The sequence below is a fragment of the Anser brachyrhynchus genome, assembly GCF_964034855.1.
Source record: "Anser brachyrhynchus genome assembly, chromosome: 1".
In the NCBI taxonomy this organism is placed as follows: Eukaryota; Metazoa; Chordata; class Aves; order Anseriformes; family Anatidae; genus Anser; species Anser brachyrhynchus.
The window spans coordinates 148041702-148059438 of NC_137694.1; the positions used below are offsets into that span (position 1 = coordinate 148041702).

At 39.0% G+C, this 17737-nt stretch overlaps 1 protein-coding gene across 21 annotated transcripts in view; it reads right to left on the minus strand.

Moving 5' to 3' along the window:
• MCF2L (MCF.2 cell line derived transforming sequence like) overlaps positions 1–17737 on the minus strand; it is a 161170-nt gene continuing 143433 nt past the window's right edge. For 9 of the 21 annotated variants that reach the window (XM_080577106.1, XM_080577095.1, XM_080577113.1 and 6 more), the window contains 16 exons: positions 17411–17480; positions 15595–15687; positions 15377–15469; positions 13850–13975; positions 12979–13200; positions 12324–12416; positions 10467–10545; positions 10247–10313; positions 8841–8959; positions 8121–8207; positions 7209–7268; positions 6786–6860; positions 3349–3479; positions 2645–2757; positions 2422–2525; positions 1–2300 (listed from right to left, as the gene is read on the minus strand). In XM_080577106.1, the coding sequence (XP_080433232.1) occupies positions 2206–2300; positions 2422–2525; positions 2645–2757; positions 3349–3479; positions 6786–6860; positions 7209–7268; positions 8121–8207; positions 8841–8959; positions 10247–10313; positions 10467–10545; positions 12324–12416; positions 12979–13200; positions 13850–13975; positions 15377–15469; positions 15595–15687; positions 17411–17480 (1627 nt within the window). In that variant the 3' untranslated portion in view covers positions 1–2205. The remainder of the gene's footprint in view (positions 2301–2421; positions 2526–2644; positions 2758–3348; positions 3480–6785; positions 6861–7208; positions 7269–8120; positions 8208–8840; positions 8960–10246; positions 10314–10466; positions 10546–12323; positions 12417–12978; positions 13201–13849; positions 13976–15376; positions 15470–15594; positions 15688–17410; positions 17481–17737) is intronic. The other 12 variants (XM_080577111.1, XM_080577108.1, XM_080577102.1 and 9 more) reach the window with 7 other exon arrangements.

The window sequence follows — 17737 nt, forward strand, 5'->3', positions numbered from 1 at the left end:
TAAAGGCATTCAGCAAGAAGTGCTGAAATTTATTCAAATTTTCATAATTACAATAGAGACCTCTGACTTTGAACCTCTAAATCACAACAGCAGTAAAAAAAAAAAAAGGAAACGGTGAAATGGGTTGTATTAAAGTGCAATGATGTGGAGGAAACCATTGAAATAACACAAATGAGGCCGCAGTGAGAAATGAAAGGACAGTCTTATCCTAGCAATGACAGCAATATATAAGTAAATTATGTTACAGAATGTACAAAATAACTTACACAGATGAAGATAAGCTGAATCTCATGCCGCCATTTCACTGTTAAATACCAGACTAAATATTCCTGGTCTGCACAGTATTACGTGGGATAATTAAAAAAAGATCAGAGGATTTCTGTGTTGGAAAAGACGCCTGAAGTAAAACCCTGACCCGCCTTTATATTGCAGTATTGCAAGAAACCTAAGTATTGATGAATTGTAAAGTGACACATTCAGCAGCATGAAGACTATAAATACATCCTTTACATTGATACATTATATCTACACATATACATATCTACACGCACATATATATACACACACACGCACATATGTCTCTGCATAAATGTGTGGGTGTGTATATATATACACACACGTTTCAATTTGTACTGACCACAGTCAGCTACCTTTTTGATTTTGTCTGGGGAAAGGTTGCTTTTGGAACTGAGGACCAAGATCATTCTTTCGAGTATTTCTCCTTTAAGTTTCCCAAGCTACAGCCTCTGAAGTCTAAATTTCTGGCATAAAGATAGACTTCAGGGCTCAGCCATCAGAGGGTTGGATAATTAACAGCAATTCCCATTGACATAATTTGGTTTGCTTAGTGCTTCTGAAAAATTATGCTCTCTTAATGACCATGGTATTTTTAACTAATATTACATACAAATTGGGTAAAAGCCTATTTTCATACAAGTAAAAACATTATAAATATGTAAAGGAATCAATACATTATTCCATCCATGCATACAATTTTGTACTGTTTATAAGGACGAAGTGCAAAGAACATCTCACAAGGTAAAAATTTATAACAGTGGCTTACATCATGCCTTGAAAAATAGCAAGTTTAGCATTATCCTTCCTTTAAAAAAAAAATAAAATATTTGACTACAGGACAAATCTGACTCTAATGAAGATTTTTTTTTCCTCCCTGTGCTCCCCCTGACCGAAAAATTATGTCATTTTTGTCTCTTTGAATAAATCTACAACATACTTCATTGACTAAAAATGTGTGGCTTCTTGACCTCTTAAGCTTTTCTGGAGAAAGGCTCTAGATCCGTAGGGAAGCCACAATAGTTTCCTTTGCCTATAACTGCGTGCTAATTAGAACTGAAGGTAACTGTGCAATTATAGTTTAATAAGAAACCATCTAGTGAATAAGAATGTTTGTGTGTCATTGTGCACCCGCATAAGGAGGGAGAAAGTACTAAATTGCCAAGGCTACGTAAACAGTGAAATTGGTAAAGAGTTTGGTTGTGAGGCCAAAATGTCTCAGAAAAGCTATTTCATTGCATGTGTTATCAAAAGGTTGGAAAGGATAAAATAGTATTTTCTTTTGATGATGTGGTCAGAGAATTAGTCATCTCTGCATCCCAATCTCTAGGGCACAGAAGAGTATCCTAAAGACCCAAGAGAAGAGAAATGGCTGGACCAAACTTACTTCCTCATTCCTGTAAAAGTGCCCTTCACTGCACTGAATGAGGTACATCCATGGAGAAAGGGTATTTTGGGGGAGAGAAAATTTAAAATCTGATTTATTTTTGGCACACCTATCCTGTACAGTGACTACTATGTTATTAGTTTACAATAAGGATTTAGCACTGAACACATTTTGTTTGCTCACTTTCAGATTCTGTATGTTACGAAAAGTACAGTTCTGCAGAAACCTGATTGTATATCAATGGGAAAAATGTGTTTTATGCTAGCACCTCTGCGGCTCCAAAATTCAGAGCAGAAGCCTCTACGATACCCTATTTCAAATCACTTAGTTTTTCTTTACAGCTTCACATTCCATGCACTTTTCATTGTGATCTTCTGTGAGAATCTCTGAAAATCACCAGACAAAATACTCAAAGCCAGCAACACAGAACAGGTGGTCCTTCATTTGAGTCCAATGTCCAAAAATTCCACACAAGATGGCAAACTCCAGTTTACCTTCCATGGAGGTGGGGTGAAAATTCGATCTTAGCCCTTAATGTCCGAGAAGCTGGTGCTGCTGGCATTGCAGCTATCACTGCAACTTGATGATGTGCTCAGAGTGCTGGAGGCAGTGCCTGATTCTGGGAAAGGGAAAGGAGAGGAAAAGAAAAACACAAGAAAATACAATATGGTTGTTTTTCACAAGTTTCTTTCATAACAGAAATCTTCAGATAGACAATCATCACATTTATTATAGCTTACCAGAGCTGCTTAAAGATTGAGCTGATTTTGAATTGCCTATGAGCATCAGCAGATTGCTTGCTGGGATCCAACCTTCTCTACCAGTGCTCAGGTTCTTTACATACCTATAAAAAGAAAAAATAGTCAGATTGCTTCATTTACCGCTTTTGAACGTCTTGCCCTAAACATTTGCCTTCTAAACGCAGTTCCACGTATAAGAGTTTCCAAACACAGATCTGCGTACCAAAGTCCATCCTCCCCTTCACGAATCAGTTGAACTAGATCTCCACTTTTCACTGTAAATTCTTCAGAAATTCCTCTTTCATAATCAGTCACAACTGTGTATTTACCAGGAGTCTAAATGCACACATGGAAAAACACAAACAAATTACTTCTCAAGTACTTTAAAGTGTGTTGCAGCTTTTGTTATGAAAATTAAAGCACTCTTCCCTTCTTTCTCATGCACATACATGTTGAAGACAGTGTAAATATGCATACTGAGAGGCAGTATAACTTTGCCGTTTAATTCCATGCAAATTCAGTGTATGAATTCTCACCCCCTGAAAAGCATTCTGTGAAATGTTTCCATTACTACAATTCAAATCTCTACAAAAAAAAATCCCAAGGGAAAACAAAAAAACAAATCACAAAAAACTGGGAACTAGTGACACGATGTATGTGACACAGTAGCTGAGCATGTCATGGCTTGACTTCTGTACTACAGCATAAGCATTCGCAGTCTTGCTGGTCTGCAGGTACACCTTCCCCAGGTACAAACGAAAGTCTGATTTAAGAAAACAGTATATTTTTCATTGCCTCAGGAGTTTTACCCAGCTGAGGATTTCAAGGCAGATACTTTCTGTCTCCAGCAAGCTTCAAAAGCATTCCTACACACTGTCACTCAACAGTAGCGTTTGCTTAGCCCAACAGGAAAGCATTTCTGGTTACCAGCTTCATTTCGTTTCCCGCTCCTCCTCCTCCTTCTTCCTCTGCATCCGATGAATTCAGTGGATCTTCAGCACTAGACCAACCATCATTTTCTTCAGATGCATCAAGAGAATGAGACGTTTTAGCCCAGCCTTTGTGGACAAACAGCCAACAGTTAACTTTGCAACAGCGTGCCACTGACTGGGAGGAATGTTCTTCCCCCGAAAGCCACTTAAGTGATCAGCACAAAAGGAGGAAAACTTTAGACAGGGAAGTTATTACAGCCACAAAGTGAAATTCAAAGCTAGCAAAAGGTGGCCCATTTCCATCAAAGCGGATTTGTGGCAACGCACAGCAGTGAATTTGGCCGTTTGTATTTATGTAGATGGAAAGAAAGCAAATTCCCAACTTAAAAAGAACCTATTTCTGCCTTACACGAAGTTGAACAATGTGTAGATACTTTCTTTTGGGAGAGGGTAGAGGATGGGAATGTGCACTTTATGGGAAGAGGATAGACACACATGGTTGTCACCCAAAGCAACCAGCTTGTTGGAACGAGGGATGGATGGACATTGTCTCATTCAAAATACTGAGCAATTAACAGCTGTCTAAAAATTCAACAGGAGCTACAGGCACCTCATACTTTATCTGATGATGCAGCTTATTATTTAAGGGTATCCAGGCTGACACAAGGGTACTTAATCACACCAAATTATCTTTGTGTTAAGTCATTGCACCAAATACCGCAAGAACAACCTCCTGCCTGTCACTTATTGCCAAGTGTTCCTTTTTCTCTCTGTGTGAAGCATTTCATTTATTTATAAGGCTGGACCATATCCAGAGAGCACAATATCCTTTTCCAAATAAAACTACAGTAAGCTTTACTAGCAGGATGCTTTTCACTGAGGCCAGCAACTGCTAGTGCATGTGCTGAGCTTACAATGAAAAAGTCAAAATAACAAGGACAAATAAACAGTTCCAAGTAACATTTTGGTTCAAGCCAAATTGTAACAATACAAAACTCAATGAAAGACAAAGGAAAAACAAACATCCCAACTTCTAGGTAATTATCAGTTAAACTGAGTAAGCATCAGCATTTTGGCTCTTCACTGCTGCTGAGGTAGGTTACATTTGCTGCCTGGCTGGTCACGCCAGTGCATTAAGAAAAAAAAGAAAACCACAACCAGGAGCATTGTCAGAGTAAAACCAAAGCAATCTAAGACATCACACTCAGAGCACACCAAACCAAGCGGGTCTTTTACCTCGCCTGCACTGCTGGATGACCTGCACGAGGTTAGAAGTACTGACCCATTTGGCCCTGTCCAGGGTTAAGAATGAAATCTGTGAAGAAACTGAGTAATAAATTCCTGCTGTATTCCATGCAAATTTCACTGGAAGCACACATCTAGTAGGCCCATGGGACACAGCTAAAAGCCTGTGGGTTATTTCCAAGTTAAGGACAATGCAACAGAAGAAAACTTGGTTTCTTCTAATTGTTCCAAGCTCTCATTAGAAACAGAACCAAAAAGTTGCACAAAAGAAAAAGAAAGTGACATCATTGTAATTGCTCTTCCCACAGCATCACATTCGCTGGTCTGCTCATCTGGAACATTTTGGGTAGCAGCTCCCTTGCCTTTCTTTTCACATATTGTGCTAACGGAGGTAGGAGCAGACCTGCCTGATCCTGCCATAGCAGCAGTACGCCTATTCCTCATACAAGCTGGCACTCTAACAAGCCTATCATCTGTGGAGAAAAGTAGTCACTATGGTCACATAACTAACCAAAAGCTCTGAGTTTATGCATGCTATTTTGATGTGTACATGTGTATTCTGCATGATGTGACTACATCAGAGCTCCCTATAAAGGCAGAGCATGCAAGGAAATGGCAGAGACCTAAGAAAAGACGATGCAGAAATGAGCAAGCTTAGATTCGACGGTGCCAGGAAAACTCAGAATTCATAAATTGCTTCTCTTCAGAAACAGGCCCGCAGGTTTCTCTACAAAGACAGGATCAATCTGCAAGATATGATTCTGTCACTACTTCGTTTTCCTTGGGCTCACTGGGGTTCAAGTAGGAGGGTTGCAATCATGAAAGGAAACAAGTGGGGGCAGTGTGTTGTGCACTGAGAAGCTGTGACCATCATCTGGTGCAGCTTCATCCTGAAATGGCTGAGCTCACCACACATTTATCCCTCTGAGTTGGAGAAGGAGAAAAAGCGTCTGTCAAAAAAGAGATCAGAAGGTGCAAGACAGAAGGAGGGAGTTATCAGATGTTTTAAATTTGTTTACTTGGTTTTCGTTGTTTCTTAAAGTGAGAGGCTGCTGGACAGGACAGCAATTCAGAAGCGTGTCCAGAGGACTCAAAAGTTTTAATGTAAATTAGCAATGATTCAGGAGTTTCCGCGGTACTCGCGGATCTCACGTGCAGAAAATTAACACTGTAATTCCCATATCCACACTTGTGGAGTTTCTGCACAAGTCTGGCCTAGGATTACATTGCCTGCTGCTCAGACAGGGTCAGTGGCATTGCACAGAGTTTCTCCAGCACAGCAGCAGAACCAGCATCATTTCCACAGGTGAGACAAACACAAAGGCTGCGGAAACCTGGAGAAGGGGACAGTGGGAGGGCTTGAAATAGCTTAATCTTTAGGATTATATTTTCTAAAAGAGATAGATGGTCACATGAAAAGAGAGCCAGGAAGAGAAGGACTGTTTTCCTTGGACTCCAGTTAATGAATCTCAGGGACTTGTACTTAAGCCTTTGCCAACAGCCTTGCTAGTCAGAAATGGGTCATTTAACAGAAATATTTTATTCATTGCTTCGCTGTGGGTTGGGAGGACAGGAGGCAAACTGCTACTAGGGGGTCGGTTAAAGCATCGTAGGTTAACAGGGTAGTGAAAATTGCCTACTGTCAACCAAAAAGAGATTCAACAAGACTGACTAATAAATGCAAACTGAAAATGGAGTAAGACAATGTACATTCCACAGGACAGTGATGATCCCCACTCTAATTAGAGTACATGACTTTCCTTCCCCCTGCTCTTTCCCCCCCCCCCCCCCCCCTTTTTTTTTTAGAAGTTAAAACCTCTCTACAAGGAGCACAGTGGGAAAAGGATGCTAACTGGAAATCCATGCATCTCATAGCAACTGGATGCCATTGTAGTTCCATTAACACCCAGCTCCTGGTTGTTTCTTCAGCAGAAGATCACTTTCCCACCACCTCGTCCTAAAAAACAAAGTTAGCCATACGCTACTTTACTTGAGGCCAAGGTAAAACTTTGACAAGTTGTGCTATCAAAACCAATGTATACAGAAGCTGCTGGACCCCTTTGGAAAAACACAGCAGATACCAATACTGCTGCACACGTCATCATCATACAGGTAATCCCCAGTGCTCTGATGGAACACCAGGGATGGGTGGGTATTTGGGGAGTACAAGATGCGGTAACACTCTACCTCTTAAACCAAAAGGAGTTGGATCACTCACTACTTCATGCCGTTTAGGTTTTTTGTCAGGACTGGTAGGAGAAGCTGCAGGAGGATGAATAGGCAAAAAACACAGAAGAGAGATATTGAAGAACTGGAAAAAAGAGAATTGGTGGATTGCATGCTAAATACCTTTGAGTTTATACTGGAAAACGAATGGATTTTTGTGATCGCTCTAGTTTTAGCTGTCATTGGTTAATTATAGCAGGAGAAGGTAATTAGTCATGTACAGTTTAAGATGATTTGACAAATTTATTTTCTGGTTATAGATGAAAGTATACGTAAACTTTTCAAAACGAACTAGACATCAAATGAATAGAATTAATTTCAATTTTAGACAAACATTACCAAATAAACAATCATTTTAAAATAAATCTAGTTCTACAGCAATACCTGGTCCTGTAAGAAGGATCATTGGCAATGTCTGGCTTTTAGCAGTAGGAGATGGAGTTTCTGTCAAGGCAAGCATGGGATATTAGTGCTCACCTCATTGGTACCAGATACACAACCCTAGAACCTCTCCAGAAAGAACTCAAAGGTAATCAAGTTTTGAAAAGGCATTCTAAGGAGATGCTTGGAAAAAAAAAAAAGGCATGCTCTTGAACACGTGGCATCATCTTAGTGCAATTCAGACTGTTCAAAGATAGCTGTTCAAAGCAAGAAGTGAATGTACCAGTGCAATTACTTGGCAGGAGGAAGCAAGAAATATCTCAGAGCCCTATGTTTTAGAAAAAAAAAAGAATAAAGACCATTTCTGGAAGCATAAAGAAGTTCTTCTTTACTTTTGTAGCCTTTTGTATCTAGCAAAACACATTCTGCTGTAGTCATGCTTTAGGAGTTCTGTTCAGAAGGGAAGTTAACAGAAATACTCTAGCAAAACCTTGATTCCTTCTTGCCAAGTACAGGTACATTTGGGGCAGATCCACTGAAGCTAGAAGCAGGCCAGGCATTTGATCTGAAGGTAACTGCCTCTAGGTTTTCTACAGGAAGAGGGCACTATAAACTCCTTCTTAGGCTCCAGTAGTGAGACCAGAAGCATTGGAAACTGCACTCCTTCCCTCACATGTCCAACAGCTCTCCATTTTTCCAGGCTGCATCTCCCTCTCCCACAGTGGAGAGGGTGTCTCTCAAAAAAATCTCCCTGTCATGGTCTGTGATGCAGAAACCTAGCCTGAACAAGCTAATACATACATTGAAAAAGTATACATGGACCTCTTACACTACACACAAAGTGATGTTCCAGTTACAACCTTAAATACAAAACAATCTAGCTTTTTCTTTTTTATTATTATTATTTTTAATTACCTTTCTGACTTTTGAGGTTAGTAAAGCCCTGCAGCGTAAAGCGCTTTTTTGACAGTACAGAGCATTCAGAGGTAGAGCTAGTGTCATCTACAAAGGAAAAGAGACACACAGAAAGAAAGGGGAGAAGGCCAAGAAAAGGTCAAGGCAAAAAATCATTCACAGCCCTGCCAGGGAACTAGCACTTCAGGATGAGAAAGGCAAAACTGAAAGTCCAAGTACAACAAAAGAACCCAAGGGGCACGTTGTTCTTACTTGTACAGGGGTTTGTAGTACCACTAGTTCAGTAAATAATCTCAGTTATGTAAAGCAACGTTCAAGAGAATACTCTTCAGAACAGGTAAAGCCAAGGAATTTATCCAGAAGACAACTAAGGAGCCAGGCAACTCTAAGAGATCTACTACAGTCTAAATAACCCATAGATCCTCCCACCTCCTTTTGTCTCTCCTTCACTAGGGAGGCTTTGGGCCTGTCCACAGCACACAGAGGAACACAAAAAACCCCCGGGTAAGGGCAGATTGGACTGGCATGTTCACGCTGCTTGTGCAGCACTTTGTGGGTGGGCTACCTTAGGGCTACCGGCAGCAAAGTCCTGCTCCTTCAGGTATAACGTTGCTTTTGCCTCTATTACCATGGCTACTGTGCTGGTGGATCTGCCTGTGCACCTGCAGCGCGAGCATGCTCTTCACAGCTAAAGATCACAATACATACGTGTAAACTCACCTTTGCTTTTCTCGGGGTACTTTGGTGCTACTGTGGTGACATAACCTTCTAGACTTGTGAGGTCAGCTTTTCTCTCCTCCATTTTTTTTGTGTTTCTGATGTTGTTCCTTGAAGGACTGCTTATTGGAAGAAAATGAAGACAAATCAGTCCATCTCCAGCAAATGGATCTGAACAAGGGTGATGACCTTGTGTCACAGATTGCCTTTTACATGCAGATATAAAGGCTGAGAACCATTTCTTAGCTGCTTCTCAGTTCATAGCTTCTAGAGTTGAAGCTATGCACACTGGTGACTCTGCGTAGAAAGACCATGAGCATATATACAGGAGAAAAGCTCCCCTTTTGACTGCAAGCACATACTATGGCAATGGAAGCTATGGAAAAGGCCGCTGCTCAGTACAACTCCCACTCACTCTTAACTATAGACATATTCTGTGATGACAGTTTCCTCCTGAATATGCTAAGGAGAGGGGGAAAAAAACAGAAAAGGAAAAAAAACTCTGCCTTTCAGAAGCTCTTAATTCAGGAAACAGACAAGGAATAACAAAGACAATATGCTGAATCTTGCAGCTGGATTCCCATTACACCTCAGATTGGGAATGAAAGGGAGAGAGATTCCATGAATACTACGTATCTGGGAAATGTTCTGTAAGTGGTAAGTATTTGCATGAAGCATGAGGGCAGAGCACTACTGATACATATTTGAGCACACACCGCATGGGAATGACTGAACATATGAGTATATGGGCTTATGGGTAAAACCCATACGTACACACATGCACATAATGGCATAAGGAAAAAAAAGTAAGTAGCAGAGGTCAAATAAGGGCAGAATGGTAGGAGAGAGCAAAAGACTATACTTATGTAGTTTGGTATAGTGAAGGACAAAACAGAAAAATTTAAGAAGCTTGACTCCAAACTTGAGACACTGGGGGAATGAACACATCACTTAGTAAGAAAGTGAAAGGAGAGGAAAAAATAAAAAAGAAAAAAAGAAACAGAAAAGAATGCCCCTGCAAAGGACGAAAAGAAAAATAGCATGAAGATGATGAGAGAAAAGAACAAAGAACGAAGAAAAAGGCTGCTTCACATAGCTACATAACTCTCTTACCTGGGGTGTAAAGTCTATAATTAGCTGTTCAACAAAGAGAACTATAATACCATCAGAATTTTGGCTGGCATAGAAAATTACATATCTATAAAACCTGTGCCACTGTTGCTGTCCAGAACTATGAGTTCTGGAGATGTATAAACCCCAAGCTTTATAGCTTTATATTAGAAAGAGACCTAAAAAATTCTAAGATGTAAGGGTCAGTATTAAGGGACAGGAGTAACAAAGAACTATAAAGTGAATGTGTTAGTATATTTGCAAAACAAGTAGACTGATTTGACAACAAACTTACTTACCTTGTACAAGATGATGCTGGTAGAGGTAAACTCTGTGTGTGTTCAAGTGTCCTGTGCTGACTAGCTTCTGTAATGGAGAAAAGAAAAAGAACCATTAAACTGATTTGTGTTCTGAGCTTTTCACTTTTACAGTCCTACACAGTGAACAGAGTAGGTTTTGAAGTTCAAAGAGAAAAGAGATGAAAAATATATACGTGTGTATATATCCAAAATATTTTACCTCTGCATGCCTGCAGTTGACTTGTCAGCACTTTTCTTATTTCATTTACCCAAGTAGCTTTTACTTCAGGAGTTGGTGCCTACCCAAAAATAAATACAATCAGCCATCAAGCAGAGAATACTTCTTACACAAAGAACTTCAAGCCAAAGCACGGTCTTTGAGGAATCCTTCAAGAGGGACAGCTAGACCCTCTAGACAGCTAGTCCCTCAGTGAACAGAAACTATTGTAAGAATTTGAACACACTGAGGGAGAAGACTGTACAAATGGTACAGTCTTACCCTGGCTCCCTTGCACATGGAAAATGGAGAGGTGATTGGTGACAACCAACATGGCTTCACTAAGGGCAGACTGTGCCTGACAAATCTGGTGGCCTTCTACAACGGGGTTACAGTATTGATGGATAGGGGAAGAGCAACTGACGTCATCTACCTGGACTTGTGCAAAGCATTTGACACTGCACGCCATGATATCCTCATCTCTAAATTGTAAAGACATGGATTTAATGGATGGACCACTTGGTGGGTAAGGAAGTGGTTGGATGGTCACAAAGAATTGGCTCAATGTCCAAGTGGAGATCAGTAACAAGTGGTGTTCATCAGGTGTCAGTACTGGGATTGGAGTTCAACATCTTTGTCAGCAACATGGACAGTGGGATTGACCGCACCTCCAGCAAATTTGCCAAAGACACCAAGCTGTGTGGTGCGGTCAGCACGCTGGAGGGAAGGGATGCCATCCAGAGGGACCTGGACAGGCTTGAGAGGTGGGCCTGTGCAAACCTCATGAAGTTCAACAAGGCCAAGTGCAAGGTCCTGCATCTGGGATGGGCCAATCCTAAGCACACATACAGGCCTAGCCGGCAATGGATTGAGAGCAGCCCTGAGGAGAAGGACCCGGGGGTGCTGACATAAGCTGGCAATATGCACTTGCAGCCCTGAAAACTAACCACATTGGGCTGCATCCAAAGAAGCGTGGCCAGCAGGCTGAGGGAGGTGATTCTCCCCCTCTACTCTGCTCTCATGAGACCCCACCTGGAGTGCTGCGTTCAGCTTTGGGGTCCCCAGCACAAGAAGGACACGGGTGTATTAGAACAATTCCACAGAAGGCCACGGGGATGATCAAAGGGCTTGAGCACTTCTCCTGTGTGGACAGTCTAAGGCAGTTGGGGTTGCTCAGCCTGGAGAACAGAAGGCTCCAGGGAGACCTTATAGCTGCCTTCTAGTACCTAACAGGGGCCTACAAGAAAGCTGGGGAGGGACTCTTTGTCAGGGAGTGTAGCGACAGGACAAGGAGTAATGGTTTTAAACTAAAAGAGGGGAGATTTAGATTACATATTAGGAAGAAATTGTTCACCAAGAGGGTGGTGAGGCCCTGGCACAGGCTGCCCAGAGAAGTCATAGATGCCCCATCCTGGAGGTGTTCAAGGCCAGGCTGGATGGGGCTTTGGGCAACCTGGTCTGGTGGGAGGTGTCCCTGCCCATGGCAGGGGGTTGGAATTAGGTGATCTTTAAGGTCCCTTCCAACCCAAACCATTCTGCGATCTATGATTCTCCCCCAAATCCACTAACTCCAGTGAAACCAATAGCAATAGTGTATGCAATATCCCCCATGAATATTGGGAAACATGGATTTAATTATTATTTTTAATAAGACACTGTATTTGAAAAGTATCATTTATGAAATTGCCCTATGATTTAACCTATTCAGTGTAGGCTTTTTTTGTTTTGTTTTTACATTCTCTCATCACTTTCTATTAGTGATATAATAAAGGAAAGAAAAACAAAACAGATCCTGTTGGGTTAGACCCCCCCACACTTTTTAAAAAAATTTTTTTAAAGGTAGTGGCATGTTATTATTACCTGTATGATGTAAACTTCTTCCCGTGCATTATACCAGATTTCAAATTTTTTTGCATCGCCTTTGACATTTTCTGTTATTCCAACTGCTGCCATCTAGAAGCAAAGAGAACAGAAGCTGACCTACCGAATTGCAACTAAGATACCAGTGGAAGCAGAAGGCTAATAGTATTCTTTGGTAATCTATTTCTGAAAAGCAAAACCATATTTGGTTTCTCCCTCAAGGAAAATAATAACACCATCTGCATGTTGGACATTCAGTGCTTCGTGTCAGCTTGGCTACCTCAGAGGGAAGAAAGGCTTATGTTCATTAAATTCAGACTGATTCACAAGCTTTCTCTTGAAATGCATACTGACAAATCCTGCATCTATTTTATACTACCCATTATTATATTTTCTGTGTGATTAATGCAATTGCCATTCAGCTACATTAGTATGGTTTAGATTTTGTCAAAGGAGAATTCCCCCACCTCCACCAGCAAACACAAAGTGACACAGACTTGTAATATCCATTACGTTTGCCTGAAAGGGCGAAGTTTACACTGCAAAACTATAATGCATCTTCACAGACAGAAAAAAAAAAGCACAACACAAAACTTGTATTACTGCAACCTAGGCCCTCAGTACCACTACCTTATTGGACTGCTCAGTGCCTTACATTTAAGGAGTGTTTGTAGCTATAAGAAGGTGCCTTCTCATATCCCTCTCCATTTTCTTCTCGCTTTTTACAGAAGAGCACTGCTTTCTCATGGAGGAACAGGTGTCGCTGCATTGGCTTGAAGCGTGCCAAATCTTTCACCTTTGAGTGACCCTTTTTATGATCAGTCCAGACATTGAAGGATCCCTGCATTAAAAGCTTGCCCAGCTCATTCAGGTTTCCCTAGAACAAAAAGTGATATTTATAACTACAAAGAGGTAACATCTGACTAAAACACATACTCTGAACATGTTTTTACAAGTTCTGTCATTCCAAGTAATCTCTCACATCAGTGTTTATGTTGAGCTTGGAAAGGTAATGAAAATATAGTCAGTGTTTAATATTCTCTCTCTCCTACACTGTTCAGGCAGGATCTTACAGTCAAGAGTACCAGTAGCAAAGATATGGAGATCTACACACAGAAAAAGAGGGAAGCACAATACACATTTGTTTTTTCAAGTGTGCGCTCCAAAGCTCCTTGCATCGCTCCATTCTTCCAGAAATTTTAGGTGTAGTTTTACGTATGGATATAAAAAACTAGTAGTAACTCCCATGTGGCAGTAGCCTAGAACACACTGTTCACTACGATTTTTCTGTTTCTAACTTGGTGTCAAGTAGATCAAAGGAAGAAAACTTGGGTAGACAGAGCAAAATATTATTCACAGCACGAAAACTTCAGAAGAGTATAAAGATTCACTTCCCATTATCATGTAATTACATAATGCAGTTTAAAGGCATCTTTTGTACAACGTTCTTCTCATTCTTAGTATGTAACAGAGAGTACACTGTACATATGTATTTGAAAAAAATAAATAAAAATATTGTTACTCACATCATAGCCTGTAATGGCTATCTGGTGCATAGAATCATTAACTGCTTTGAGAATACCCAGTATAGAAGTTAATGCCTCCTGGAGATCTTCAGCACCTTCACAATTCTTACTGTATTTCAGCATTTCCTGAGTGGGCAAGGAATGACAACATACTTAGTTTTGGAAACAGCAATAACTAGGAATATTTGAATTTTAACACAAAATTTGGCCTACATTTTTAAAGTTATCTAGTGAAGTCAACACCATATAATCTAGTGGATTAAATACTGACTAACTCAGAAGACCCCAAGGTCTTCTTTACTTATCTCTGCTGCTAATTAGCCACACATTAATCCAAACTTTTTTTTATAAGCAGTACCTAAGAATTTTACAAGACTAAGTTGGCAAGTATTTTTCACCACAAGTGCTTAAAACAAAACAAAAAAACCAATGTCACATCCCCTTTTTAAAGAAAATAAACAAACCCGAAACATTTGTTACTTTTAAAACTAGCAAATATAAAAATATAGGCAAATTCCATTTATTATTTGAGTTATTGTAAAGACCTGGGATGGCTTGGAATGCTAGTCACAAACCTAAACTTCGAGTACTGTCTACGCATTTAAAAATGTAATCCTTCTCCAAAGAGCTTATTGGTGAAGCTGCATCTTCCAATTTGATTCCAGATGAACACAGTGGCAAATTCATGTGGAATCCCACAGGCTTTGTAACATGAGAATAAGCATTTACTAAGAGTGTAGAAAGTAAAGACACTTTAAATAGAAAACCTTTCAAATGCTCTTCTCTTCAGATAAGTTTAAAGTAATTAATTCTTTAAAAGTTGTTAACTTTAACCCAGTTTTAAGTCAATAGTAAACTATTGTTAAATGCAATTGTTGAAATTCGTGTCTATGTTGTAAATATTTCCTAAAACAAGCCAATTTCAAGCATGGCAAAGACTTAGACATTCATTTTAAAATTTATAATGGTATATTCCTCTCATTTTGCTGTCTCAGTATGTCTACATGAATCACAGTGGCATTTTCTCTAAAAATACCATAGAGTGTGCTCAGTTGAGTACATTTTGTAGAATGTGAGTTCCTTTGAAGACTGTGATTAACCGAAGCTTTCTGGACACTTTCTCAAGTCCAGCAAGGCTAATTCCTGTGACATGCATGAGGCCACTATAACTGACAAGTGGCACGTATTTCTGACACTCTCTTCTCTTTGTTGCAAAACTTTCTTGGTCTTTTTGTTTCTCCTCATCAATGTCTTCATTCTTCTCTTCAGCAGAAATTTAAGGGCAAAAGAAGTTACACATGGTGCCTCTGTGGTAATGTTTAATGTTTGCCTGCCTACTAGTAGCTTTTTGGCTGAAAGAGAAAAGAACTGAGCTGAAAGTTGATAGACTGGAATTTCCTTCTGTTTTAATTTATACACCTCTACTAACTTTTAGATTTCTCTCCAGCAGGATGAGAGAAGCAGGATTTAAAAAAAGGCAAAAAAACAGTTTATTAACACAAAATTACATAGTTTCATAACACATACCTTTAGCAGTAACTGGTATTTGGTTATTCTTTGAACAGGTTTCAGCAAGTATGAGTCCAAACTGAGCTTGTGATCAAGTTTCCTTTGACATTCCTGTAATCAGTGTCAGATTTCATTGGTACCCAAATCAATATTTTTTGTCATTTGTTCTTGAGATAATTTATGAATGTAAACATAAAACAAATTCAGAAATATTTCAGAGACTCAAGCAAGCATACCTGGAAGAATACAGAATCTGAAAACTGCCTCCACAAACTTTCAGATCGAGGTTTATTTTGACAGTATTTTTCATAAATCTGGAAGTCTTCCATCTGAAATTGGGGAGAAGAGCAAAATATTACTAAATTCTTATGATTTTAATAGATGAACTTCGTAAGAAGTTTTTCCACAGTCAATAAGGCTAAGGAAAAAAAAAAAAGCAATTCCTTAAGGCATCCCTAGCAAAAACAATTATTCAAACTCACTAATTTTGTAACAGCTACACATTTTGTATATGGAATATATGAGTAAAATGCTCCTGTTAATTTTTTTTTCGGTTTAATATTAGGTACCTTATGAAGCAACATGTTATATTTAGAAATATATTTACACTAACATATGAAAAATTTGGGATCTTTTAATTTAATTCATTTAATGCCAGAATGTGAATCCCCCTGTGTAACTTATTAAAAAAATATTTGCCCTTCTTTACAAATTTGTATTTTGTGCTTTCCAATTGAAATTTTCTTAAGTCATTTATTTACTATTTTACCAAGTTTTTATCATCTATTTACTACTATTATTCACTATTTTTACATCTATTTACTATTACTACATCTATTATTATTTTATCAAGTCATTTATTGCCCCCTTATCACTTCAACATTGTCTTCAAGAGTTTGCTATTTTTTATTCATGGTTGCTTACACAGGTCTCATGGTGCTCTTGTTGCTCCAAGAGACTTGCATGCATGGGTAATCTATTATTTTTATTTGGTTATGCATGAAATTTCACTTTCTGAAATTTATTTATTCATGAATTTTTCCACTTTCTCTTACAGAGATGGCCAACCCAAGAATTGTACAGCCCCTCAGTTGACCTCAAATTAGATACTGTCTAGATACTGAGCTTTTCTGTAGTTCATTTCACTGTTGTATAAAAAAAAATATTTATAAAAAATCCCAAATAACTCATGAATGGTTTTATATACTCTGTAGTCATCTGCAGGGCTTCACAATCACCTTATTACAAAACTAGACATGGCCTCACAGTTCTAATGATGCAGGAATCTCACCATCCCATATCTATTTTCACACATTCAGATGAGTTAGTAACTGAACAGCATCACTTCAACATTTGTTGAAAGCAAAAGGAAGTAAGACTGCATTGAAAAGGTCGGAACTTTAGATTTAATTGAAAGGCTAGGTAGGAAGTCAGCAAGCACCTCCGCCCTTCCATTTTAGGAAACACCATCCTCATGGATGCTTCCAGTAAATGGTAGGGAGAGGGATGACTGCTTCCAGTTTTAAAGCCTCAACAGCTAGCAGTAACAGATTAAGATTTATTTCCATAAACAGATTCCTATCTAGCCTTTGGTATTCTACAGGTGAGACTCATTGTTTAATAAATCCCAGATTAAAAAGTTTAATTCTGTTATAGCTTTCCATTTTCAGAGTAAAAAGTAAAAAAAAAAAAAGAAAAAAGAACATATTCTGCTGAGTTGTATTCTTTTAAGAAAACAGAAACAAACAAAATTCCAGTAAGGAAAGCTAATCAAGTAAAACAATCAGTTACAGTGATGTGAAATGATCCAGTACATGACTCCTCTTCATGTTTTCCTAAATGCAACTTTAATAAAGCAATTTTCTTTTAACGCTCTAGTAGCTCTTTCTATCAAAATTAATTAATCCACACAGTGGAAAATATCCCCAACTCTCAAGCCTGTTCAAGACAAACAAAGGGGATCTGGTGGCAATTGCCACATGAAAATTACTTTCATTTGTAACAGCCTTAGAATAGCTTATGAATAAAATGCCAGCAAGAGATGACACATACCTGATCCAGAAAGCAACGTCCTACCAGTTCTGGGTATTCTACATAATTTTCTAGTTCTCTCAAGAATATTCTACAAGGAAGAAGATTTTATTAGAGCACATGTTAAAAAAAAAAGTTGTAGTAAATGATTATGTTCTTGCAATTTGTTTTGTAAACTTAGGAAACAGAGTTGTAATTCTGTACTATGAAATTAACAAAGCTGTTCTAGATCAGGTATTTAAAAAGGGATAGCAAAATGAAACGAACAAACATTCTGACCAATTTCTTTTAGCTTACTGTTGCTGCAATAGAAAGGAAATACAAGATTTTTTTTTCAGGAAAAAAGTT